Source organism: Salvelinus alpinus, chromosome 4 (assembly GCF_045679555.1).
Source record: "Salvelinus alpinus chromosome 4, SLU_Salpinus.1, whole genome shotgun sequence".
Classification (NCBI taxonomy): Eukaryota; Metazoa; Chordata; class Actinopteri; order Salmoniformes; family Salmonidae; genus Salvelinus; species Salvelinus alpinus.
The window spans coordinates 2,420,789-2,448,642 of record NC_092089.1 but is presented as its reverse complement, the minus strand read 5'-3'; the positions used below and the strand labels follow the sequence as shown (position 1 = coordinate 2,448,642).

The 27,854-nt window shown below is 44.7% G+C and overlaps 1 protein-coding gene across 2 annotated transcripts; it reads right to left on the bottom strand.

The window, feature by feature from the left end:
- Positions 1 to 3: 3 nt before the first annotated feature.
- On the bottom strand, positions 4 to 27,854 carry LOC139572736 (nibrin-like). Of its 2 annotated transcripts, XM_071395464.1 has the most exons (17): positions 27,664 to 27,854; positions 27,101 to 27,222; positions 26,586 to 26,713; positions 26,341 to 26,500; positions 26,104 to 26,207; positions 25,764 to 25,881; positions 8,205 to 8,395; positions 7,859 to 7,959; positions 7,592 to 7,730; positions 7,295 to 7,503; positions 6,989 to 7,166; positions 6,257 to 6,887; positions 5,900 to 5,980; positions 4,399 to 4,542; positions 4,182 to 4,295; positions 2,266 to 2,315; positions 4 to 999 (listed from the first exon to the last, which is right to left on the bottom strand). In XM_071395464.1, exons 1-17 carry the CDS (start codon positions 27,692 to 27,694, stop codon positions 969 to 971), a joined length of 2,532 nt encoding a protein of 843 aa, XP_071251565.1. In that variant the 5' UTR covers positions 27,695 to 27,854; the 3' UTR covers positions 4 to 968. The 2 variants fall into 2 exon arrangements, with proteins under 2 accessions (XP_071251565.1, XP_071251566.1); XM_071395465.1 differs by lacking the exon at positions 5,900 to 5,980.

Below are 27,854 nucleotides of genomic sequence, written 5' to 3'. Positions count from 1 at the left end.
GGGTAGAGTTTCATTCATTTATTGAACCAGTCAGTCGCCATTAGAATGTGTGTATTCATATGCAGTTTATTTCCGCATTCAGTCATCCTCAAGACTAAAGCTGCTTGCAGAAAAGAAAAAACGAAACAAATTGTGGAATTGGGATAAAATATAGATTGTTGACAAGATCAGCAAACTGAAAATGTATGGAGTTCCTAGTCAATATGCTGTATTCCAAACTAACCATCCTTTAGGCACTACATCCAGACCTGAAAAGATGAATCAGTGGATAGGTGTAAATGTAAGGTGGTGGTAGTCACTCAACCTTGCCCCCAGATAGACCATTGGCTTATGGCTAATTACACCTACATGTCCAATCTACACAGTAGGTGCCTTGATGAGAAGGGTTAACTAGGGGTTGATTAATAAAAGGAAACAGCAGGTTCCCCAACACCTGGGGTCTAACCAGGGTTTTCTACTACTGTCTTACAACATATATCCCACGGTCTTCTCCTGTTCACAACAGACACACAAGCTGCTTGGTGCGTGGTAGAGTTGGACTCCTCTCTTGTACAACTCAAATGAGTTTTTAATATGTTTTGTATACTGTATTTTTTATTATGAACAAATAAAAATCTTGAAACGTAAAACCTATTTATTTGTTTACATTTCCTCGCTATCAGTGACTAAATCAAGGTATATAATTAGTGTACAGTACATAGAAAGTTAGACATTTCTGCCCACATCTATCACCGACAAAAAACGTTTAAACATTTGTCATTGACAGGCCCCTCTTGACCATTGTACTCAAAATGACCAGAGTTAACTCAAAGATCCATTCATGAACATTATTAGTGGAGCGGAGATGACAGTTCTATCAAACTGAGAATTATAGAAGCGCAAAACATTCCATGGGGTGTTGACATCCCTTCCTGTGTCTTAAGATGAACATTTGTCTGCAGGGCTTCACATGTTGCAGCCAGGTGCTCTCATCTTTTCTTGGTGGGTTTGGGGTTGTACCTACACACACACACACACACACACACACACACACACACACAGGTTAAGTCAGGGCAGTGGCCATCTAGACATCCCACCTAAACACTCAGGCTTTTAACATTCCTGCTCGATCAATCCTGGATGCATTTTGGACAAATATTAAAAATAGCCCAAATTAAGCCAGCGCTGTAAACCTCTGGCCGGGTTTGAAGAACTCAAACCAAACATCCTCCCAATAAACTAAGTCTGGGAGACGGGTTCGGGCCAGACCCAAAAACATAAAACCACGACTTGTTTTCTTAGTAGCCGGCGCTGTCCTCTGGCCATGCATGACTGAGTGGGCATCATGACTCAATGATCAAACAGCAGTCTCGCTCCAGGCAGGCACGCACACACCCTTTTATGCTTAGCCAGGGAAAATGCAGCAGCCCTAGCGTGTGCATACATCACCAGCATAACCCAGACAACCAGGTGTGACGCAGGAATCACTGGGCGCTGATTGGTCAGTGACAACAAGCCCAAACCGTCCCAAACGAAAATCCACCCACTCACATCAGGAATGTTTCTCTCTGTTCTGTGGGTCTTGGTCTAAATGGTCCTTTTCAGATGACTATTTGACAGGCGATTCCAAAAATGGTGTTGATGTGTATTGTACGTATGCAGGGGACCAGCTAATTTCTCCTTGAGGGAGAATACAGCTCTATTGAATGTGAATCATAGTTTAGCTGGAATCAAAACCTGAGATCAGCCATGTTGGTTGGATTACAGCTACAACCAAGGCTATGTTGCTGGGCGGTCAATGTTGTCTTGTGTTTCTGAATTGGGGTTAAGGGAATGAATAGATGAATGAATGAGTGTGGAGTAGTGAAGAGCTCAGCAGACAACCTCTAGTCCCAGTCATCGTGTGGGCAGGCAGCTGTGTGTGCGTCAGCCTGTAGGGCGCTGTTGTCTTGTGTCTGGTAGTGACGTCCTTGAACACGGAGCAATGCCCCCTGGGAATGTGATGTTTGTGTAAGCTGGGTGCTCCAACCCTTCTGCTCCACTGCAGACGGAGTGGCTGACTTTTTCTACCTTGGGGGCTGGAGGGTTCAACATAATCAACATCACTCTACATTTATCCATTCATTCCCAGCCTGGCTCCAAACCTCTTCCAACCAATAGCCCGGGCCACAGCTTGGTTTACATTGTACTGTAGACTGTGGTGTCCTCCACCTGAAATAATGTGACCCAAATTGGTTTGGGTTGATTGTTTTGGTGTTTGCAGCCTGACAAGCCTTGTCCTCGTACCTGAAGAGGTCATCTCCCAAAGTCTCCTCTTTCTTGTTCTGACGCTCATCCTGAAACACACAGACACAGGGCTTTGACCCACAAACCTCCATCTCCTCTCTACCCAGCCTCAGCCCCCTCCATCTCCTCTCTACCCAGCCTCAACCCCCCCCTCTACCCAGCCTCAACCCCCCCAACTCTACCCAGCCTCAACCCCCCCCCCTCTACCCAGCCTCAACCCCCCCCCCTCTACCCAGCCTCAACCCCCCCCCCCTCTACCCAGCCTCAACCCCCCCCCTCTACCCAGCCTCAACCCCCCCCCCTCTACCCAGCCTCAACCCCCCCCCCCTCTACCCAGCCTCAACCCCCCCCCTCTACCCAGCCTCAACCCCCCCCCCTCTACCCAGCCTCAACCCCCCCCCCCTCTACCCAGCCTCAACCCCCCCCCCTCTACCCAGCCTCAACCCCCCCCCCCTCTACCCAGCCTCAACCCCCCCCCTCTACCCAGCCTCAACCCCCCCCCCCTCTACCCAGCCTCAACCCCCCCCCTCTACCCAGCCTCAACCCCCCCCCTCTACCCAGCCTCAACCCCCCCCTCTACCCAGCCTCAACCCCCCCCTCTACCCAGCCTCAACCCCCCCCCTCTACCCAGCCTCAACCCCCCCCCTCTACCCAGCCTCAACCCCCCCATCTACCCAGCCTCAACCCCCCCCTCTACCCAGCCTCAACCCCCCCCCTCTACCCAGCCTCAACCCCCCCCCCTCTACCCAGCTTCAACCCCCCCCTCTACCCAGCCTCAACCCCCCCCCCCCTCTACCCAGCCTCAACCCCCCCCCCTCTACCCAGCCTCAACCCCCCCCCCCTCTACCCAGCCTCAACCCCCCCCCCCTCTACCCAGCCTCAACCCCCCCCCCTCTACCCAGCCTCAACCCCCCCCCCCCTCTACCCAGCCTCAACCCCCCCCCCTCTACCCAGTCTCAACCCCCCCCCCCCCCCTCTACCCAGCCTCAACCCCCCCCCCTCTACCCAGCCTCAACCCCCCCCCTCTACCCAGCCTCAACCCCCCCCCTCTACCCAGCCTCAACCCCCCCCCTCTACCCAGCCTCAACCCCCCCCCTCTACCCAGCCTCAACCCCCCCCCCTCTACCCAGCCTCAACCCCCCCCCCTCTACCCAGCCTCAACCCCCCCCCTCTACCCAGCCTCAACCCCCCCCCTCTACCCAGCCTCAACCCCCCCCCTCTACCCAGCCTCAACCCCCCCCTCTACCCAGCCTCAACCCCCCCCTCTACCCAGCCTCAACCCCCCCCCCTCTACCCAGCCTCAACCCCCCCCCCCTCTACCCAGCCTCAACCCCCCCCCCTCTACCCAGCCTCAACCCCCCCCTCTACCCAGCCTCAACCCCCCCCTCTACCCAGCCTCAACTCCCCCCTCTACCCAGCCTCAACCCCCCCCTCTACCCAGCCTCAGCCCCCCCCTCTACCCAGCCTCAGCCCCCTCCATCTCCTCTCTACCCAGCCTCAGCCCCCTCCATCTCCTCTCTACCCAGCCTCAGCCCCCTCCATCTCCTCTCTACCCAGCCTCAGCCCCCTCCATCTCCTCTCTACCCAGCCTCAGCCCCCTCCATCTCCTCTCTACCCAGCCTCAGCCCCCTCCATCTCCTCTCTACCCAGCCTCAGCCCCCTCCATCTCCTCTCTACCCAGCCTCAGCCCCCTCCATCTCCTCTCTACCCAGCCTCAGCCCCCTCCATCTCCTCTCTACCCAGCCTCAGCCCCCTCCATCTCCTCTCTACCCAGCCTCAGCTCCCTCCATCCCCTGTTACTACCATTTCATGGTAAATACCATGTACTTCTCTTCTAGGAGTGTTTGTGTGTCTCAGGGGTTGCTAAACAGACAGTAAGTATTGTAGTAAACAGCAGCTGAAGTAGGACTGTGTACCTCTGCTGCGTCTCTCAGCCACTCCTCCAGCTCAGAGTTCTTGCCTCGGTTGTGGGCCAACAGGTCTGACCCTCCGATGATGTTGGGCAAACCCTGGGCACCGGGAACTGGGACCTGAAACACACACACACATTACTACACACACACAGAAACAGAGACACTAAGCTAACAGAGTCCCATGACCCTGTGTTGTGGTGAGGTGCATTCTGGGGTCTACCTTGCGGAAGCGTTTAAAGTCCTTCCTGTTGACATTGCCGTGCGTCTCCATGGGGCGTGGTTTAGGTCTTGCCGGTGTTGCCACGGTGAGGGATTTGAACTCCACCACTATAAGTCTGCTGGGGAGATTCTCACCCCCTAAACCCTACATCACAACACACAGACCAGTTACTGACAGACCTAACTCTTCCCCACTGGCCCCTACTCCAGACCAGTTACTGACAGACCTAACTCTTCTCCACTGGCCCCTACTCCAGACCAGTTACTGACAGACCTAACTCTTCCCCACTGGTCCCTACTCCAGACCAGTTACTGACAGACCTAACTCTTCCCCACTGGCCCCTACTCCAGACCAGTTACTGACAGACCTAACTCTTCCCCACTGGCCCCTACTCCAGACCAGTTACTGACAGACCTAACTCTTCTCCACTGGTCCCTACTCCAGACCAGTTACTGACAGACCTAACTCTTCCCCACTGGCCCCTACTCCAGACCAGTTACTGACAGACCTAACTCTTCCCCACTGGTCCCTACTCCAGACCAGTTACTGACAGACCTAACTCTTCTCCACTGGTCCCTACTCCAGACCAGTTACTGACAGACCTAACTCTTCCCCACTGGCCCCTACTCCAGACCAGTTACTGACAGACCTAACTCTTCCCCACTGGCCCCTACTCCAGACCAGTTACTGACAGACCTAACTCTTCCCCACTGGTCCCTACTCCAGACCAGTTACTGACAGACCTAACTCTTCTCCACTGGCCCCTACTCCAGACCAGTTACTGACAGACCTAACTCTTCCCCACTGGTCCCTACTCCAGACCAGTTACTGACAGACCTAACTCTTCCCCACTGGCCCCTACTCCAGACCAGTTACTGACAGACCTAACTCTTCCCCACTGGCCCCTACTCCAGACCAGTTACTGACAGACCTAACTCTTCCCCACTGGCCCCTACTCCAGACCAGTTACTGACAGACCTAACTCTTCCCCACTGGTCCCTACTCCAGACCAGTTACTGACAGACCTAACTCTTCTCCACTGGTCCCTACTCCAGACCAGTTACTGACAGACCTAACTCTTCCCCACTGGCCCCTACTCCAGACCAGTTACTGACAGACCTAACTCTTCCCCACTGGCCCCTACTCCAGACCAGTTACTGACAGACCTAACTCTTCCCCACTGTCCCCTACTCCAGACCAGTTACTGACAGACCCAACTCTTCCCCACTGGCCCCTACTCCAGACCAGTTACTGACAGACCTAACTCTTCCCCACTGGCCCCTACTCCAGACCTAACTCTTCCCCACTGGCCCCTACTCCAGACCTAACTCTTCCCCACTGGTCCCTACTCCAGACCAGTTACTGACAGACCTAACTCTTCCCCACTGGCCCCTACTCCAGACCAGTTACTGACAGACCTAACTCTTCCCCATTGGCCCCTACTCCAGACCTAACTCTTCCCCACTGGCCCCTACTCCAGACAGATACAGACAGGACTTACTGAGGCTTCCTGTTTGACAGGTTTGGCATCAGTCTCTGGCTCTTCCAGATGACCAGGGGTCACACCATTAACAGGTTTTGACTTGGGGGGGGGACAGAAGATAGAGGATAGTTCATAATAATAGTCACCTCATAGAAACCAGGGCTGGGGAAGGCAGTCAATTCAGGAAGTAAACTGAAATTACAATTCAGTGATTTTAAAAATGGCAGATATTTTCAATGAAACTGAGAAGTCGAAGCTATCAATTTGTATATTTTAAATTAAAATCACTTCCTGAATCGAGTGGCTTCAATTGGAATTGATCCCAGTCTTGATAGAAACACATGACAACAAACACACAATGACAGCTCCTCTCACCTCAATGAAAGACACCTCTTCGTCTTTGACCTCAGCTACAGGCTCCGCTTGCTGTCGTCTGCTGGCTGACGATCGCTCTTCTAAATCCAAGCCTGACCTATGATTAGCTGCGATTGGTTCCACTGGATAAACCCGCTGTTTCTTATTGGCAGAGGTAAGTTCCACTGTCTCTAGGAGCTGTTTTCTATTGGTTGAGCTCTTGTCTGTCAGTTGAGACCTCTGGCCTTGATTGGTTGAACGCTGTTCCGTCAGCTTCAACCGCTGGCCTTGACTGGCTGACATAGGCTCATCCGATTCGTCCATGTCCTCAGACATGATGGACTCCAGTTCGTTCATCTCTATCTCTGAAGCCCCACCCCCTTTAGTCTCCTCCTCCATCTCCTTCCTCTTCCTGGATTGGAGCCCCTGCTGGGCAGGGTTGGAGAACCCCTCTGACAGAGCCTCAGTCTGACCTGGAAACAGATGTGCACCTGAGCTGTGTTGGCCCTGGGACCTGCCTGTGGGGGGGTGTGTGGAGTTGGAGGTCTCTGAGTGCTGTGGTACTGTCCTCTTCATCTTCTCCTTGTCTTCTTCCCTCCTGGAGAGCTTGGCCTCTGATTGGACAGTAGGGGACTCCTCACCTTCCCGAGGTCTGAGAGAGAAAACATTGGTGTCTGTATATATCACCATTAACTCAAGATTGATAAGCCACTGTGTGGAATTGTATGGATATCTCCAGAGAGCTGCACTTGCCTTTTCTTGCCGACAGGCTGGAAGAAATTAGTGAGGGCAGACTGTTTCTGGGGGGAACCTTTCTGCGAGACCTGTTGTTTCTGGGAGGAGCGCTTCTGTGGGGACATCGTCTGCACTCCTCCGTTGGTCCGAGGGGCTGTGGCCAGGAATCTGGTGATAGCATCACCTTTCTCGCCACCTAATATCATGATAATGCAATGTCATTTAGCAGACCCGTGTTTTCAGTTTATATGGCCCACGCCAGAACTTTCCTACTGTAACTCTGACACCCACCCACTCTGCCTAAGTCATTAGAAACTATTCTACCTGGATGTTGTAGCTCTCCCCTTTTTCTGTCCGAGCCGCCACCACCAGCGCTGTCTGAGGCGCTGAATGATGACATCATAGTCTCTGCCACTGTGCAGGTCCCGGCCAGCTCTCGGCCTGAGGGTTTGGATCGGTTAAGATGAGAGGTGGTCCGGCTCTGGTCCCTCTCAGGGGTCTCTCCAACTGCGCTCACCCCAGCCACGTCCACCCTACTCAGGGATAAGACAACACAGATCAGCCTGATGCACTCAAATAGAACTGTGAGTTTGGAGCTCAGGTTGTGTGTGTGTGTCTTACCCACTGATGCCCTGTGAAGGCTCTGTGTTTACAGCATAGGCTGTGATGTTCTGAGACGCTGCTGGCATTACCGTCTCGTCCACTGGTGCATTCTGGGATAGCGTGGCGCCAGGGATGGTGGGTTTCATTCTCATGGATTCTGACCAGGGGAAAAACACATTAACAACGATACAAGTGTTGACTCCACTATATAAGTCCATATCATTATAAAATCAGGAACTCAAAATAAACTGAGACTATGATTCACCGTATGAGAGCCCCACCCACCTGAGTCAGCCATCTGATTGGAGGGATTGCAGTACTTGTCACAGCTGACATAGATGGCAGCCAATCCGATCTCAGACTCTGTGATGAATCGAAGACCTTTCCTGGAGAGCGTGCGAGATGGTAAATATAGACTGTGCTGACAACCAGTTAGTCTCATTTCAGAGCTGCAGAGAAGAAGTGTAACACCATAACACTGAATTGACATAGGAAAAGCCTCAAGTCTCAAAAGCTTTGGGAATGTCTCAATTGTTTGTGTAGTTCCCCTCCCCCAAAACAAATCTCCCTTTTTTAGGTATGGTACACACTCAAACTGCACTCTGTCTTTATGATACTGCAATGTGTGTACCTCTGTAGAATCCTCCCCACAGAGTCTGCCCACTTCTTAGTGGAGGGGGGCAGTAGTGCTTGGGAGTTTCCCGTTGCCATGCCGATCACACAGCTCAATGGTGATTCCAGGAGTGACACAGGGACAGACCCCTCCTCCAAGAGCTGGCTCCTCCCACCTCCACAACTCACTGCCAAACTCAGACGCTTTTGCTGGAGAGAAGTGAGTGAGAGATTTATTATTATTATTGTGATTATTATTCCAAATAGTAGCGGTACGGGTAGTAGGGGTGACGGTAATGATAGTAGTTTAATGACGGTAGGGATAGTGGTGGTGGTAGTAGTAATGATGATGATGGTAGTTGTGATGTAATGGTGATGATGACAGTTATGAGTTAGTTATAGTAGGTAGTCGGTAGAGATAGAAGTGCTACTAGTGATAATGGTGGTAGTAGAGATAAAGGTAGAAGTGCTACTAGTGGTAATGGTAGTAGTAGAGATAGAGGTAGAAGTGCTACTAGTGGTAATGGTAGTAGTAGAGATAAAGGTAGAAGTGCTACTAGTGGTAATGGTGGTAGTAGAGATATTAGAGGTAGAAGTGCTACTAGTGGTAATGGTGGTAGTAGAGATATTAGAGGTAGAATTGCTACTAGTGGTAATGGTAGTAGTAGAGATAAAGGTAGAAGTGCTACTAGTGGTAATGGTGGTAGTAGAGATAGAGGTAGAAGTGCTACTAGTGGTAATGGTGGTAGTAGAGATAGAGGTAGAAGTGCTACTAGTGGTAATGGTAGTAGTAGAGATAAAGGTAGAAGTGCTACTAGTGGTAGTAGAGATAAAGGTAGAAGTGCTACTAGTGGTAATGGTGGTAGTAGGGATAAAGGTAGAAGTGCTACTAGTGGTAATGGTAGTAGTAGAGATAAAGGTAGAAGTGCTACTAGTGGTAATGGTAGTAGTAGAGATAAAGGTAGAAGTGCTACTAGTGGTAATGGTGGTAGTAGAGATAGAGGTAGAAGTGCTACTAGTGGTAATGGTAGTAGTAGAGATAAAGGTAGAAGTGCTACTAGTGGTAGTAGAGATAAAGGTAGAAGTGCTACTAGTGGTAATGGTGGTAGTAGGGATAAAGGTAGAAGTGCTACTAGTGGTAATGGTAGTAGTAGAGATAAAGGTAGAAGTGCTACTAGTGGTAATGGTAGTAGTAGAGATAAAGGTAGAAGTGCTACTAGTGGTAATGGTGGTAGTAGAGATAGAGGTAGAAGTGCTACTAGTGGTAATGGTAGTAGTAGAGATAAAGGTAGAAGTGCTACTAGTGGTAGTAGAGATAAAGGTAGAAGTGCTACTAGTGGTAATGGTGGTAGTAGGGATAAAGGTAGAAGTGCTACTAGTGGTAATGGTAGTAGTAGAGATAAAGGTAGAAGTGCTACTAGTGGTAATGGTAGTAGTGCTACTAGTGGTAATGGTAGTAGTAGAGATAAAGGTTGAAGTGCTACTAGTGGTAATGGTAGTAGTAGAGATAGAGGTAGAAGTGCTACTAGTGGTAATGGTAGTAGTAGAGATATTAGAGGTAGAATTGCTACTAGTGGTAATGGTGGTAGTAGAGATATTAGAGGTAGAAGTGCTACTAGTGGTAATGGTGGTAGTAGGGATAAAGGTAGAAGTGCTACTAGTGGTAATGGTGGTAGTAGGGATAAAGGTAGAAGTGCTACTAGTGGTAATGGTAGTAGTAGAGATAGAGGTAGAAGTGCTACTAGTGGTAATGGTAGTAGTAGAGATAGAGGTAGAAGTGCTACTAGTGGTAATGGTAGTAGTAGAGATAAAGGTAGAAGTGCTACTAGTGGTAATGGTGGTAGTAGAGATAAAGGTAGAAGTGCTACTAGTGGTAATGGTGGTAGTAGGGATAAAGGTAGAAGTGCTACTAGTGGTAATGGTAGTAGTAGAGATAAAGGTAGAAGTGCTACTAGTGGTAATGGTAGTAGTAGAGAAAGGTAGAAGTGCTACTAGTGGTAATGGTAGTAGTAGAGAAAGGTAGAAGTGCTACTAGTGGTAATGGTAGTAGTGCTACTAGTGGTAATGGTAGTAGTAGAGATAAAGGTAGAAGTGCTACTAGTGGTAATGGTATTATTAGAGATAAAGGTAGAAATGCTACTAGTGGTAATGGTTGTAGTAGAGATAAAGGTAGAAGTGCTACTAGTGGTAATGGTATTATTAGAGATAAAGGTAGAAATGCTACTAGTGGTAATGGTTGTAGTAGAGATAAAGGTAGAAGTGCTACTAGTGGTAATGGTATTATTAGAGATAAAGGTAGAAGTGCTATTAGTGGTAATGGTATTATTAGAGATAAAGGTAGAAGTGCTACTAGTGGTAATGGTATTATTAGAGATAGGGGTAGAAGTGCTACTAGTGGTAATGGTATTATTAGAGATAGGGGTAGAAGTGCTACTAGTGGTAATGGTATTATTAGAGATAAAGGTAGAAGTGCTACTAGTGGTAATGGTATTATTAGAGATAAAGGTAGAAGTGCTACTAGTGGTAATGGTATTATTAGAGATAGAGGTAGAAGTGCTACTAGTGGTAATGGTAGTAGTAGAGATAAAGGTAGAAGTGCTACTAGTGGTAATGGTATTATTAGAGATAAAGGTGGAACTGCTACTAGTGGTAATGGTAGTAGTAGAGATAAAGGTAGAAGTGCTACTAGTGGTAATGGTATTATTAGAGATAAAGGTCCCTAATATTCACTATATTTTTTGATTTCTACTATTGACTTACCATTTTATTTATGTTATTTCTATAATTTATTTTGTATTATTTTACTACCATTTTATATTATTCTTCATTATACTATACACCGAGTATACCAAACATTAGGAACACCTTCCTAATATTGAGTTGCACCCCCTTTTTGCCCTCAGAACAGCCTCAATTCGTCAGGGCATGGACTCTACAAGTTGTCGAAAGCGTTCGACAGGGATGCTGGCCCATGTTGACTCCAATGCTTCCCACAGTTGTGTCAAGTTGGCTAGATGTCCTTTGGGTGGTGGACCATTCTTGATACACAGGAAACTGTTGAGCATGAAAAACCTAGCAGCGCTGCAGTTCTTGACACACTGAAACCGGTGCGCCTTTTTTTAACTAAAATGTTAAAAAAAATATGTAAAGATGGCTGTTATTATGGCCGACTTCCATACCCTTGGAAACACCCCCTGACCAATAGATGTGTTGGTGACCTTAGTAAATGGGGCCAATGAGTGACTCTCTGTAGTTTTTAAGAAAGGTAGAGTCCAGCCCAAACACTTTTTGGGCTTTAGAGTTCTTTAGTGTGCTAATCACCCTGTTCACCTCTGACTCAAAAACCTCCCTTATGACGAAGACAGGTTGAGCGTCATTCACTAACACTGAGCCCAAGAAACCAGTGGAGGGGTTCTGTCAGTACCCTGACAGAGTCAATAAAGTAGGAATTGAAGGCTATTGCTATTTTGACTGCATCCTGTGTTAGATTGTTATTCACCATGATTTCTAGTCTTTTTGCAGTGTTACTATGGTCTTTCCCTGTTAACTTTTTTTGATTCTCCCAGATACATTTAGAATTTCCCTTTGCTTCACCAGTTATGTTAATAAAAAGGTTTGCCTTGGCCTGTCTGATTTCTTTCATCACGTTATTTCTCAACATGGTAAACCTACATCTGTCATGCTCTAATTTGGACTTTAGGGCTGTTTTTAGAGCATTTTCATCGATTTCTCCATTTAGCCAAGGAAGAGTGCTCCTTTGGCCAGGTTTGGATTTTCTTTTCTTTAGGAAACCATTTATTGTAGTCTGGATTGTGGATAGAAAAACCTGACTATCAGCTTCCACATCTGTATAGGACAAGAGATCATTCCAGTTAATTCCCTTAATTGCATTTTGAAAATAATTTAATTCACTCTTAGGTATTCTTAGTTGATCCGGCTTTCTAACAGTAGAGAGGTTAAACCTGCTCTTAGAAAGCTTTCTGGCTAAAAGTGTCAGATTATGAATGATTTAGTCACTCTCTCTGATTTATTACTGAACACCAAATCAATCTGTGTTTTAGAGCAACAAGTCACTCTGGTTGGCCCTTTAACTAGCTGTGTAAGGTCAAAGGTATTAGTGATCCGTTTGATGGTTTTCCTACAAGACTTGTCTTCATAATTAATGTTAAAATCCCTCCATTAAGATGACCTCTTCCCCAAAATCACATTCCCTAAGCATGTTATTAAACTGATAACAAAACACTTTTGGTGGAAGGTGGCCTATACATTCCAATGAGGGTAAAAGACATTTGGGGAGACAGTGTAACCTTCAGGCCAATACAGTCTAGTTTATTATCACATGACCACTCAATTTGTTTACACCGGATATGTTCTTTAATGTAAATCACCAGACCCCCGCTTCCTTCAGTCCTGTCTCTCCTGAAAACATTGTAGCCAGGCACAATCAAAGCAGCATATGGAGAGTTTTTAATGGAGCCATGTCTCTGAAAGACAGAGGTAGTCAAGGTTGGAGTCTGTGAAAAGATGTTGAATTTGATCACTTTTTTGAATGACACTACAAATGTTCAAGTGCCACCCTAGTAGTCCCTTGGGCTTAGCTCGTGGGCTTAGCTCGTGGGTCCCAGATGACTCGAGAGTGATTGTAAAATTTTCATGTGTTTTCTGGCGGCTGGGTTTAGGCTGTTTTGAATCGGGGCAGTTCGGTTGTGCAATTAACTATCCCTCCCGCCTGCACTGGATGCGGGGAACTGATTAAAACAGCTTGCGTACCAGAAGCAGAGTCCGGGATAACATATTACGACTTGGATATGTTTGAAGAGTCAAATTCCATCTTGGAGCCGGGTGAGTCGAGAGAAACCATGGGACCATAGCACTCACCCACTTCCGCAGCGGCGACGATCAGTGGACGAGGCCATCCACTGCTTTCCACTCCGGTGAGTATTGCTGGCTCGGTGATGTTAGGCCCAGGATTGAGTTGCACATCCCCGAAGAGCAGGAGGGTAGTGAACAAGTAGTTTAACAGTTTCCGATAAATGTTGGACTTGTGTTTGTTACGCCTAAGCGGTTCAGGGGAATAGAGAGCGAGGTAAACTTGGCTATTATTCAGAACATTATGGTATGCTGTGTGCTGTCCGCTCCCGTGGAACGGTGAACCAATGTGTTTGGTGTTGATATTCTCAAGCAGTCATCCCAGCAAGGACGCACTGAGATTATCAGTAGAGCAGCTACATAACTGACAATCATGGCAATATACTGGAGATAAAACACATAATTGCGCTTTAAATTTTAGCATGAGTTACTTAGCTGGGGTCGGCGTACACCTGATGTTTTAGATAAAATAACAGCATCTGTAGGAGAAGCAGCACCTGCCGCACCACCCTCACTTCCGTCTGCCATTGTTTGTTTGGGGCCAAAACAACAGGCTGTTTTTTACGGGCTCCTAACCAACTGTGCTATTTTTTATTTCTTTTTTGCATTGTTTGTAACTCATTTTGTACATAATGTTGCTGCTACCATCTCTTATGACCGAAAAGAGCTTCTGGACATCAGAACAGCGATTACTCACCTCAACCTGGATTAAGATTTATTCTTTAATGAGTCTGACGCTAAGAATATACTGCTTCGTCAAGACAAGGCCCAAATCCCTGTCATCAGCGTGAAGAAAAGACGGAGGAAAAGGGAGGGCTGCGGGGTGCCTTGTAAGAATTTGTCGACGAGGAGGTAAACCACCACTACCCTCCGTATTATTGGCCTATGTGAAATCATTGGAAAACAAAATTGGACAATCTACGATTAGGACTATCCTACCAACGGAACATTAAACTGTAATATCCTGTTTCACCGAGACATGGCTGAACGACGACACGGATAATATAGAGCTGGCTGGCTTCTCAGTGCATCGGCAGGACAGAGCAGCTACGTCTGGTAAGACAAGGGGTGTGGGTGTGTGTCTATTGGTCAATAACTGCTGGTGCGCAATGTCTAATATTAAAGAAGCCTCAAAGTATTTCTCGCCTGAAGTAGAATACCTCATGATAAGCTGTAGACCACACTATCTACCAAGAGAGTTCTCATCTATATTATTCGTAGCCGTCTATTTACCACCCCAAACCGATGCTGGCACTAAGACCGCACTCAACGAGCTGTATAAGGCAAAAAGCAAACAAAAAAATGCACATTCAGAAGCGGCGCTCATAGTGGCCGGAGACTTTAATGTAGGCAAACTTATATCTGTTTTACCTAATTTCTACCAGCATGTCACATGTGCAACCAGAGGGGGAAAAAACGCTAGACCACCTTTACTCCACACACAGAGACGCATACAAAGCTCTCCCTCTCCCTCCATTTGGCAATCCTACCAATAATTCTATCCTCCTGATTCCTGCTTACAAGCAAAAATTAAAGCAGGAAGTACCAGTGACTCGCTCAATACAGAAGTGTTCAGATTACTCGGATGCTACGTTACAGGACTGTTTTACAAGCACAGACTGGAATATGTTCCGGGATTCATTCAATGGTATTGAGGAGTATGCCACCTCAGCCACCGGCTTCATCAATAAGTACATTGACGCAATCGTCCCCACAGTGACCGTACGTACATTTCCCAACCAGAAGCCATGGATTACAGGCAACATCCGCACCGAGCTAAAGGCTAGAGCTGCCGCGTTCAAGGAGTGGGACACCAATAAGAAATCCCGCTATGCCCTCAGACGAACCATCCAGCAGGCAAAGGGTCAATACAGGACTAAGATTGAATTCTACTACACCGGCTCAGATGCTCGTCGGATGTGGCAAGGCTTGAAAAATATTACAGACTACAAAGGGAAACCCAGACGCGAGCTGCCAAGTGACGCGAGCCTACCAGAAGAGCTAAATTATTTTTATGCTCGCTTCGAGGCCAGCAACACTGAAGCATGCATAAGACTACCAGCTGTTCCGGACGACTGTGTGATCACGCTCTCCGTAGCCGATATGAGCAAGACCTTTATACAGGTCAACATTCACAAAGCCGCAGGGCCAGACAAATTACCAGGACTTGTACTCATAGCATGCGCGGACCAACTGGCAAGTGACTTCACTGACATTTTCAACCTCTCACTGACCGAGTCTGTAATACCTACATGTTTCAAGCGGAACACCATAGTACCTGTGCCCAAGAAAGCGAAGGTAACCTGCCTAAATGATTACCGCCCCGTAGCACTCACGTTGGTAGCCATGAAGTGGTTTGAAAGGCTGGTCATGGCTCACATCAACACCATCATGCCGGAAACCTGTAGTAGTAACATAAAACACATGGATAAAATATAAAGACATAAGACAGCTGAACATTAAAGTAACGAACCACATGTTCACGTTGATCATGAGACTGGTAATGGAGATATACTAAGGGACGTTCTGGCCCTCTTATTTTCTCCATTGTGCTGACAGACTGACCAGACACATGGGCACCTAAAACAATTGGACACACTAGACTTATAGTCTACACATTCCACTAAAAGCACACATACCAGAGAAATATGCTTAAGGCAACTGGACACTAATGACAAGAAGAGACATAGAGTCTGCCAATTCCAATAAGGACATACCAGAGAACATGCTGGGGCATTGAATTAAATACAGGGTTGAGTCATAGGCCTAGAGGGTAGATGGACATATATTATTTTTAAGACAAGCATGGGTCTGGCCACTATTATAATTTAACTGAAAGCAGATAATGGGCGTTAGTAGGCGTGAACAAGCAGGAAGCCTGAACTAAAAAGATAAGGATGGCAGGAAGAATTAGGGGAGGTATGCTTATTTGCATATGGGGTGGACCCATATGCTATTTATGTATAAATGTTGGAACCGGGGTTGGGAAGCGGGGTGTGTTCCGCGGGGTGTGTTCCGCGGGGTGTGTTCCGCGGGGACATGCCAGTGGGCTGTACAGTTGTAATAAAGAGCATGTTTGATTTTAAAAGTTCTGGTAAGCGTTGTATTTGAAAATGATTTTCCACGACATAATTGGCGAGCTTGCCAGGAGTGACAGGGACGGAGACGTTCTTGGCTGGCGGGTTCTTTGGACAATCTAAACAAACAGAGGTGGCCACCCAACTATATACGGTAAGCAAGTTCTTACAATAGTTGAAATGTTTGTGTGGATTGCTTCAGAGTCCTGTCTCAGCGGGAGGAATGTCATGTAGGTCTCTCTCTCAAATTTCCTAAAAACGATAAAAACGAAAGAACTTTTGAATTCAAATAAATGTGCATGCATGTGTGAGTTTGGGTTTTGTATGAATGCGCATGTCTAGAGATTGAGTGAACTGGAACTGTGAACTTTGATTGTGTCGGGTGTTTGGCTGGGGGGAGCGGGCATTTGTTCTGGTTGGACTGCTCGAGACAGGTTCATGTGTCTGGTTTGATTGGGGGAGTTGTTCCGTCTGATTCTGCTTGGCCGGGTTCGACCGTATCAGGATCTGTTTTGGGATGTGCGTAAACACACCTCAGTCAACCTGAGCGGGCGACTCGTGTCGGGTGTGTGTGATTCGGACTGCCCCTCTCGTCGGACCATTCATTTTGAGCAGCCTTGTGTGGGCTGATCGGCGCAACTGTTTGTACTCTCTAGTTGAGCGGCTGGGCTCAGGCGCAGGGCTACAACAAGTAGCTTATACAGTCAAAGCATAAAACAGTAGGTTGTAGGAAAACGTTAGCCCGATTGTGCGGCGTTCAACTGCAAAAGTAGCTTATACAGTCAAAGCATAAAACAGTAGGTTGTAGGAAAACGTTAGCCCGATTGTGTGGCGTTCAACTGCAAAAGTAGCTTATACAGTCAAAGCATAAAACAGTAGGTTGTAGGAAAACGTTAGCCCGATTGTGTGGCGTTCAACTGCAAAAGTAGCTTATACAGTCAAAGCATAAAACAGTAGGTTGTAGGAAAACGTTAGCCCGATTGTGCGGCGTTCAACTGCAAAAGTAACTTATACGGTCAAAGCATAAATCGGTAGGTTGTAGGAAAACGTTGGCCCGATTGTGCGGCGTTCAACTGCAAAAGTAACTTATACGGTCAAAACATAAATCAGTAGTTAAATAAATATTCATAGTTTCCGCTCTGAAAGGAGGATTGTATGGGTGAAGTAGTAGGTGCAGGAAAAACGTTGGCCCGATTGTGCGGCGTTCAAATGCAAAAGAAATCCTGCGAATAAAAAACCGCTCTGTCTAGCTACCAGGGTTTGGTAATTCAGTAGGTCACGCCACAATACTACTCTAAGAATAGAAGAAAAGATAAGTATTGGGGGTTGAATAGGATATGAAGACAAGCTGATCCGATTAGACAGTAGTCTCGTCATATTGTAGAAGTCTAGGCTTATGTAGAAGGAAGTGAATTAAGTCAATAAAGAAAGACTGAGTTGTTTTGAGGTAAAAACAAAGGGATTGAATGAACGGATGAAACATAAAAGGATGAATGATAATGTTGTAAGAAATGAGTAGATCTGTGTAAAAATAGAAGATTAGGAAGGAAAGACGAGTTGTGTGTGTATGTAGGCAGAACGTCCAGGAGAGGGAGCGCGCAGCTCTCCTGTGACAGAGTAGAGTTGATGCTGTAGTATTCAGAAATAATGTATGTACTGTATAGAGTAGGCTTCGATAAAAGAAATTAAGTGATGTGACAAATGAATTATTAATTGGAAAGGAGATTGGCTCTAACTCGGAAAAATAGTAAATAAAAGGTGTAGAAATACATGGGAGTATTTAGGAAAAATAAATAAATAAATAGTCGCATGGGACCAAAATGTGAAGCTCGATTTGTAGGCGTTCTGATGTCAACATTCTATCATCAGAAAATACATTGCGATGAGGTTGTGTGTGTGGTTCCTCTAGTCCTCGCAGACGTGCGGGTGATTGGCAGAACTATTGACAAGATCTAAGAACCAATAAGAAAATAGCTCTCTGTTCTGGATATAGGTATATCGGGTAGTGTAATGTGACATTAGAACTTAGTGCGGTAGTAGGAAATGCCGCTATACAAGAGTTTATTTCCTTGTCAAAATAACAAACAACTAATTGGTTTGAGGTTAGTGAGAATGGAATTTTTTACTTGTCGGTGTATAGTCTCTGAGCGAACAATGAGTGTTTCATAGAGATTACAGTTTATATGTGGTCAAGAAGAAGTATTGGATCACGTTTGACATCTAGTAAAATAACGATGGAATTTTAATTGTTAGACATTCTATACCACAATTCTCTGGAACTGTTAAAGACGCTTTAGAATAAAATCTATGGATAAGTAAAATTATTGGTTTGCTGACTAAAAGGTAACGTTGTGAATATTAACAATATGTACACTTTCTTTTCCAGAAAGAATAAGGGAAAAAAAGGGTTTTTTAATCTTCTCTGGTCAACAATGTCATTGGAGACTGCATTACTGTGGAAAGCAGTTAATTAAAGTCAGCCGCTTTAAAAATAAAAATATCTGGATAAGGCTAAAACATGGAGTTCTGGATGAGTGAGTCCAGTCCCTTTGCGATTATTGGCTTATGATTTACTACTAAGTGCACCATGTACTGGGAATGAATATACATTAGTAGGTTTATTGGAAGGGTTTTTTCCAATTCAGTTTCAAATTGGGTATGCAAAAGGATGAACATGTTTTTGAAAAATGTATTTAAGTTGCTCCTAAAGAAAGGGGGAGTGGAAACATATTAATGGTCTCAAAATGCCCTGAATCCTAGGAATTTCTTGTAAAAGACTGATCACCTTTTACTGGAAATTGTTGGAACAGGTGGGATATACTTATAAAATGTTTAAGACACCAGACTCTATTCAAACTGTATAATTACTTTGAAAATCTATTATGTCCCTGGGAAAATTATGAAGAGTTGTACCCTTAAATTGAATAAGTTATTCGAATAGGTTTATTTTAATTTTTATTTTCGATATAACATGGGTTCATAGGTAAAACTATCAGTTCTTTGGGGTTATGGTCTTTGGGGGAATACACAAATGTGTTTTGTTCATTATGCATATAAAAAGTGTTGAAAGTTTTTCTAAAGGGTTTATTGGAGTGTGGGTTTCTGTAAGGGTTTTGTTGATAACTACATCATCTGTAATTCATCTGAGAGATCACCAGTAGAATAAGGGAGTTGTCATGAAAGGTGACGTCAGAATGCTTTAGGGCATGGGAGAGAATATCACCACTAGTGGGTGTGGAGCTCATACCCGCCCTAATCGACTGAATAGTGAGGGACAACTGTGTCTGATGACCTGTGAACTGTATCTAAAAAAAAAAAGACATGCTGAAATTATGTTATATTTGTTGGGAGAATAATGACTTAAGGTTATTGGGGTACTGATTTTTTTATTATCAGGCCACTCATGAGAGAAACTGAGACAAAAGGGCTATTGGGAAAATAGATAGTACTGGTAATAAAAGTGTTTAGTATAAATGTTAATTATTAAAGGGATGTTGTGTATTGAATAGATAAGGTCAAATTTGAGTTAAAGTAAACACTAAGGACTGTTATCCTGAATATTGGATTGGGAAAAGTATTTCAAAAAGAACTGTTTAGTTATTTGGATATAGAACTGTTTAACGTTAATAGGCCTAGGGAAGCTCTGGAAACTAATCCTGAGACAAGGTGGTTGACAAAACTTACAGAATTTTAGATTAAAGGTTTTTTGTTTCTTTCGTTTTATAATGTCATTGGAATTGGAATGATAAAATGTAATGTTTAATTGAATAAAAAGGTAGTCTGTTGTGCGTAGATACCCATGAATGAAGAAGAAAGAGACCAACAATAACTTGGGCATAGAATGACACGGATGGATGTTTTCTCCAGGTTTCATTTCTTTACAAATAGTGATAATATTGCACATGTGCAATAATTATTATAATTTTATTTTTATTTTTTTTCTCTTTTTCTCGTTTGGTCAATTTATTTTTGTTTTGAGGAACATAAGGTTGTGTATATGTTCCTGAGGAGGGACTGATATAAATGATATATAAATTGACTTAAGGATGTTTTAAGTATGTATCAAACAATGGCAGTTATGGGTTAGGGGACTTATAAATGAAGGTAATGGTAGTAAAGGGGTGTTATTTCTAGAAATATGTATAAAAATAGAGATAATTCACAGAAAAGGAAAGACAGCTGGCTGTGTAAAATATAGGGACAATTCTAAAAGTAAATAGAACAATTCACATATCTAAAGATATGGTAAAAAGAATAAGTGGTGGCATTTTGAACATTAGAGCAAAAGTTTAAGAAACTTATGACATAGTTTTGTTAGGATTGGATATTCTTCCAACTGGAAGACGCTTGACTGATTACATGTTATTTTACAGCAGTTGATGTAGGGAACATCATTTGATTATCATTGAATATTTCTGTGGCAGGAGGCCAGGTATTTGAGGCAGAATGGTTACATAGGGCTGTTATTAAAAATTAAGATTTAGTGATCTTGCTAATGTTGTCAGGAAATAACCCATGTGTTAGTGTGTATGTCCTCAGGAAAAAACAGCCAGAAATGGAAGGGCTTGGGCTGCATTCTGGAGACTGAGTGTACATCAAGATACACCAGGCTGGTGGTATACTTCTTACAACACTGCAGTGGTAAAGTTCTTTATGTCTCTCTTTGGTGGGTGCATAAGTCTCACGAGAAGTAAGGTCCAGCTGAATAATGGGTGAGCTTGAAAACACCATGACAGAGGATGTGGAATCAGAGAGAGAAAGAGAGAGAGATTAGATTCCACTATAGACATACTGGGTTGAGTTTGGAGGCTACTTGTTTTATTTTTAATACATCATGTGAAAGAGAATGGATAATAGGATATTATACTCTAAACAAACATGTTAAAGGGATTGATATGAAAGCATATACAGTGTTGAATTAATTCAAGAAGAGAGAATGTTAATTGTAGGTTATGCACATGATTATCAGTTGAAATGGAGTAGATGGGAAACTAAGTAAAAATGACATGATTTGGGAACACCTCTCAGAACCTGTGGCCGAAAGGGGAAGACTGGGTGGAAGCATGAGGAAGCTTTTTAGGGCTTTTATTTTTGTGGAGTCCAGCAGAAAAGTATCCTGGAGGCATAGAGTCAGGTAAAGAGAGAGTGGGAATTGTCATGGTCTCAGATTACAGTTTGCATGAATATATTTATGCATAACACATAACATTGTCAATGCTGTTATGTTTTGTCTGTTGTTTTCCAAGTCTTATGTTTAGGAAACCAGAAGGAGAGGGGTTCGCCAGCTTCAGCTGGAATGTCTGTTTGTTGTGTGATGAGTGATGGAAGTAAGAGGATGTATGGTGCAATCTTAGAACAGAGGCCATAAGTCTCTAAGTATGAATGCTTCACAGAAAGTAGGCAGAAACCTGAACCAGGATGAGAGGTTCTGCGTCTGATGATCCAAGGGGACCAGAAGGACGTCTCTCAGTGGTACCTGGAGATCTAGTCCACGTTGGAGGGATCCGGAGGAAGTGGGATCAACCGAGGAGAGATGGACCCTATGAGGTGGCCAAAGCAACAAGAACGGCCGTCCAAGTGAAAAAGAAGCCAGACGTGGTACCATCTGACCCACTGCAGCTGAGTCCCAACAGAGAGAAGGATACAACCACATAGAGATGAGGACACTGAGGATGCTGATTCACCAGGAGGGAGCCTGGAGGGAGCAGGAGCAGCGGAAACGATTGAGATGCCAGGGAGGAGCCAAGAAAACAGTAAATCAAGTGAAAGCCAAAATATGACACGTGCACCGACTAATGCACCCAGAAGAGGAGGAGAGGCCTCACAAGGAACAGAATAAGAACGTTTCTTTCCTAAAATTGAAACCCTTCCAGATGGAAGCTAAGTCCGGCCTGAGGAGGGAGCTTCAGGTGAAGAAAGAGGAGGAAAAGTCCCGCAAGCTGAAGAAAATGGGGATTACCCCACAATTGACTTTTAAACTTTTGAATGGCCTCCTTTACAGACAATTGATGTTAGAACAACAAAAGAATAATGACATTGACATAACAGAAGCAACAGTGAATGCTAGTATAGAAACAACAGACTAATGCACAATCAAGATGTATGGTGGGAGCAGGAAGAGAAGAATGAAATCAGCCGAACAATCCAAAAAGACTGACAAGGTTAGAATCTATGTTCCACCTCAATGTATAACAGAAGCAGGAGAACTGAAGTCTATCTCAATCATAAGGATCAAACCCTTATCGGAGATTGCACTCTGTGGATGGACACATCACCAAACAAAGGGAGAAGTCGTTTGGGACCCGAAAGGATGTGACCTGACATGAATCAAAGAAAAAGACGAGTAGGTGCTCATCATGAACAAGATTGAACCAGTGGAAGGTGAAGACCTACCCCTGCACCTGAACAGGAAGAACCTGTGACAACAACAAGGGTGGCGGCTGCTGTGACGACCACAGTAGTTACCACTAGATGACATCGACTGCCCTTAACAAGCAGACCACCGTGCCAACAAAGCAACCTGAGACATCAGTCAGGAGAGTTTTTTACTGACATTTGGAACTTTCTGATAAACTCTAATGATCTACCTCAAGATAAGAACATTGAAAAAGCGACAGAATTAGATATATTAGAACCACTCAAGGACAGCACACGAGAAGAAGTAGTGAAGAACGAGTGGTACAAATGGGTTAAGTCTATGGCAAACAAACACAGAATGGACAATTGTATTTTGTGTAGAAAATCACCTTTGTCTGATCTTTTAATAGTCTCTGAACCAGCATCATTTAAAAACTGTGTAAGTTGGAAAAATGACCATTGTACCAATAGAAAGTATTCTATTTCCTTGTGTGACATTGAATGTAGGATTGCTCAAGGGAGCACTAGAGGCAGAGCCATGTTAAACGAGACTAAGTTGGGAGACAATGATTGTGCTGCCTATGAAATTAGAACTGAATTAAATGGACCCCAGTTAGACAGAAGTACTGTGGTTAAAGGAAAATATGAATGTTTTTACAGACACCACACTGAAGGAATTGATGTAGGAAACACCACTGTAGAATGTGATACTATTTGGGTGCTAGAGAATGCGGGAGTTCGTAAAAGTAATGATAAAGGATTGATTATGAATAGAAAAGGGTTGTGTAGTTACATAACTCAGGTTGCGCCATCTCTTACTATGTTGAAAAATCAAGACAGAGGTATTGCTGATAGTTTCTGGATGTGTGGAAAAAAACTAACTGTTGAATGTATTGCCTGATGGATGGATTGGTCCTTGTGCCTTAGTTAGAGCAATTAAATAGGTTACTATTATTGAATCACTCCATGATGACTATGTTAAACCTAGAGTTAAAATGGCTTATGATAAGGATCCTGAGGTATACCTTAATGCAATTGGACTGCTTAGAGGTCTACCTAGGGATTTCAAGGCCAGAGATGAGGTTAAATCAGGATTTGAATCTATATTTTTGTGGATAACACCAAATATGAACTTAGAATGGATTAATTATATTTTTATACCAAATTTGATCTTTTACTCTTATGAATATTGGAGATGTTTGGTCTAGTTGGTTTTCTTTAATGTTTCTGATTGGATCTTTTACTCCTATTTCACATTGGAGATGTTTGGTCTAGTTGGTTTATATGCTTCACTTTGTTTTTATTTTTTGTATTTTCTTGTTTATCATAGGTATTTTAATTTACTATCCCAAAGTCTTATTTGTATCATTTATGTGGCTAAATAGCCCCAGAGGGGGGATTGTAGTAGTAACATAAAACACATGGATAAAATATAAAGACATAAGACAGCTGAACATTAAAGTAACGAACCACATGTTCACGTTGATCATGAGACTGGTAATGGAGATATACTAAGGGACGTTCTGGCCCTCTTATTTTCTCCATTGTGCTGACAGACTGACCAGACACATGGGCACCTAAAACAATTGGACACACTAGACTTATAGTCTACACATTCCACTAAAAGCACACATACCAGAGAAATATGCTTAAGGCAACTGGACACTAATGACAAGAAGAGACATAGAGTCTGCCAATTCCAATAAGGACATACCAGAGAACATGCTGGGGCATTGAATTAAATACAGGGTTGAGTCATAGGCCTAGAGGGTAGATGGACATATATTATTTTTAAGACAAGCATGGGTCTGGCCACTATTATAATTTAACTGAAAGCAGATAATGGGCGTTAGTAGGCGTGAACAAGCAGGAAGCCTGAACTAAAAAGATAAGGATGGCAGGAAGAATTAGGGGAGGTATGCTTATTTGCATATGGGGTGGACCCATATGCTATTTATGTATAAATGTTGGAACCGGGGTTGGGAAGCGGGGTGTGTTCCGCGGGGTGTGTTCCGCGGGGTGTGTTCCGCGGGGACATGCCAGTGGGCTGTACAGTTGTAATAAAGAGCATGTTTGATTTTAAAAGTTCTGGTAAGCGTTGTATTTGAAAATGATTTTCCACGACAAACCCTAGACCCACTCCAATTCGCATACCACCATAACAGATCCACAGACGACACAATCTCAAGCGCACTCCACACTGCCCTTTCACACCTGGACAAAAGGAACACCTATGTGGGAATGCTGTTCATTGACTAAAGCTCAGCGTTCAACACCATAGTGCCCACAAAGCTCATCACTAAGCTAAGGACCCTGGGACTAAACACCTCCCTCTGCAACCGGATCCTGGACTTCCTGACAGGCCACCCCCAGGTTGTAAGGGTAGGCAACAACACATCTGCTATGCAGGCAACAACACATCTGCTACCGCACAGCATGCGGTACCAGAGCGCCAAGTCTAGGACAAAAAGGCTCCTTAACAGCTTCTACCCCCAAGCCATAAGATGGCTGAACAATTCATCAAATGGCCACCCAAACTATTTACATTGACCCTCACCCCTTTGAATTTACACTGCTGCTACTCGCTGTTTATTATCTATGCATAGTCACTTTACAAATTACCTCGACTAACCTGTACCCCCGCACCTTGATTCGGTAACTCGTTATTGTTATGTAAGTTTCTTCTGTTACTTTTTTTTCTCCCCTTAATTTTTTCTCTCGTTAGTTTATTGAGTAAATATTTTCTTAACTCTATTTCTTGAACTGCATTGTTGGTTAAGGGCTTGTAAGTAAGCATTTCATGGTAAGGTTGTATTCAGCGCATGTGACTTTGAAATGTTGATTTGTTTGCAGTGTGAGCGAGAGAGGCAGGCCAGTACCTGTTTGCAGTGTGAGCGAGAGAGGCAGGCCAGTACCCGTTTGGTGTGTGAGCGAGAGAGGCAGGCCAGTACCTGTTTGGTGTGTGAGCGAGAGAGGCAGGCCAGTACCTGTTTGGTGTGTGAGCGAGAGAGGCAGGCCAGTACCTGTTTGGTGTGTGAGCGAGAGAGGCAGGCCAGTACCTGTTTGCAGTGTGAGCGAGAGAGGCAGGCCAGTACCTGTTTGCAGTGTGAGCGAGAGAGGCAGGCCAGTACCTGTTTGCAGTGTGAGCGAGAGAGGCAGGCCAGTACCTGTTTGGTGTGTGAGCGAGAGAGGCAGGCCAGTACCTGTTTGCAGTGTGAGCGAGAGAGGCAGGCCAGTACCTGTTTGCAGTGTGAGCGAGAGAGGCAGGCCAGTACCTGTTTGTTATTGAGGAAGAGGAAGGTCTTGCCAGTGAAAAGTTCTTTACGTTCTGGCCTCTCGGTCAGGTCCACCTCATCCTTATTCAGACTGGGCTCGTCTATCTCTGGGAAGAAACTATTAAAACCCACAAACAGTCCTTCAATAACATTGAAGGGATAGTGAGCGATTTGGGCAATTTAAAAAATACAATTTCATCAATTTCAGAATAAGGCTGTAACATAACAAAATGTGGAAATGCACTGTAGGTATATAAAATGAGGCCTGGATGAAGTGGCAGCTATTATTGTGTGGTTTGTGGAGGTGAGCAGCAGCCTTGTGTGTGGTGTCTCTTAGTACCTCTCAGCTTTTGGAGGTGGTTGTTTCTGTTGCAGGGCTTTGGTGAGCTCAGTGAAAAACTCCTGCTTGACTATGGGCCGACAGCACAACAAAGCACAGATAGTCTGCATGGGGAGAGAGCACATTCTGTATGTACAGATGAATTAACACACACACACACACACACACACACACACACACACACACACACACACACACACACACACACACACACACAGTTTGTGGTCATGTGCTGACCTTGATGGTGACTTTAACAGTGGGCATGACCAGGTGAGTGCAGTCCTGTGTCCAGGTGTTGGTCAGCCGGCCACCCAGAAGCTGCAGGGTCTGAGACAGTGAGACCTTCCCTTCATTATCAACACAGGACGAGCACACCACCGCAGTTACCTGCTGCACACTGGAGAGAGAGAGACATTTCAAAATATAGATTTCTAATTTGTTTCCATCAAAAGTATTATCATTGCGTAAATGTGGGTGCACACCTGAACTTGCTGTGAAAGACCCCAAATGTCACTCTGTCCCCTGCCGTCAGGCTGCGAGGGGTGTCTCCTGACAGACGCTCCTCGTTAACAAACGTGCCATACTTAGAACTGTCCTTCAGGGACAGGGCCTGGCACACAACACAACAACAGTCTGTTGGTTACATCTACTTTATGAAAAACTCTCTTAACCAAACAATACAAGACGTGGATTTTGATATCCCTAAAAACAAGTGTCTCCTTATGTAACACATGTACAACATTAGGCAAAAAACCCAGCTCTGTCTACAAGACAAGATTCATGCTGGCTAGTTAGGATGGTGAACAGTGCGAGAGCACCTTCTACTACAAGGGAGACATGACAGCATTTGATGGACTAGGGACAGAATGTAGGCCTGCTCACATTCAGCCTATATATTTTTCTGTGAAGTATTTAGCAGTTGTAGGGTAGTGCTCTGGTTAAGCGGGTTTGTGTGTGTGAGTAAAATTACTATAAAGAATATCCCCGTCTCTCTCACCTGATCTGTAGCAGTGAGATGAGCATGAGCCCGGCTGATGGACTGGTCATTGGGCAGGATGACCTCACAGTTCTTACGCCCCACCACATACTCCTTATCTGGCAGGAGGTAGTGGGTGACACCTGGGACAGGATATGTCATGAGATTGAATAATGAGAAAAGTAATGTTCTTATTCAAAACAACTGGAGGATGATTAAGGGCTTAATCATCATATGTTATGCGTTAGATAGAAGATTACCAACTGCAACAGTGTAGGACTGCACGTTAGCTTGCTAGCCAGGTGTAACTTGGATGAATTGTGTCATAGGAATAATACTAACTAGCTAATTAACGTTAGACAGTAACAATTTTTAATAGTTACTGTAACAGATTTGATTCTCATCTTCTAAGCGCGTATTCTAATACTCCAAAATACACTGAGAAACATAGCTAGCTAACATCTAGAACGAGCTGTCAAATGTAGCTAGCTGCTAATGTTGTTAGCTGGTGGGTTGGTCATCCGCTATGGCTAAGATAGCTAACGTTACTGTAGCTAACTAGAGCTGGGCAAAACAGAAGTTACCTCCGGATTCTAAAGGGTTCAGTGTCCACATGTTATAATACACTAAGAGCTATAGAACGAACCACCGAACATGTGCTCTTCTCTGTCGATAACTAGCTAGCTAGGTATACATCTACAAATAGTAAAATATCTAATGCGAGTCCGAGTTGCGTACAGTCAGCGCGAAAGTCCACATCAACTTCCTTTCAAAA

What these genes read in the sequence shown, in the direction of transcription:
- LOC139572736 (XM_071395464.1), bottom strand. Translation starts at nt 27,694, where the DNA reads ATGTGGACACTGAACCCTTTAGAATCCGGAG. An exon ending in TCTTCCTCAATAACAAACAG is followed by an intron (nt 8,396 to 25,763) that starts GTACTGGCCTGC and finishes ACTTCTCTCCAG; the next exon opens with CAAAAGCGTCTGAGTTTGGC. An exon ending in GGGAGAGCTACAACATCCAG is followed by an intron (nt 7,167 to 7,294) that starts GTAGAATAGTTT and finishes TCATGATATTAG; the next exon opens with GTGGCGAGAAAGGTGATGCT.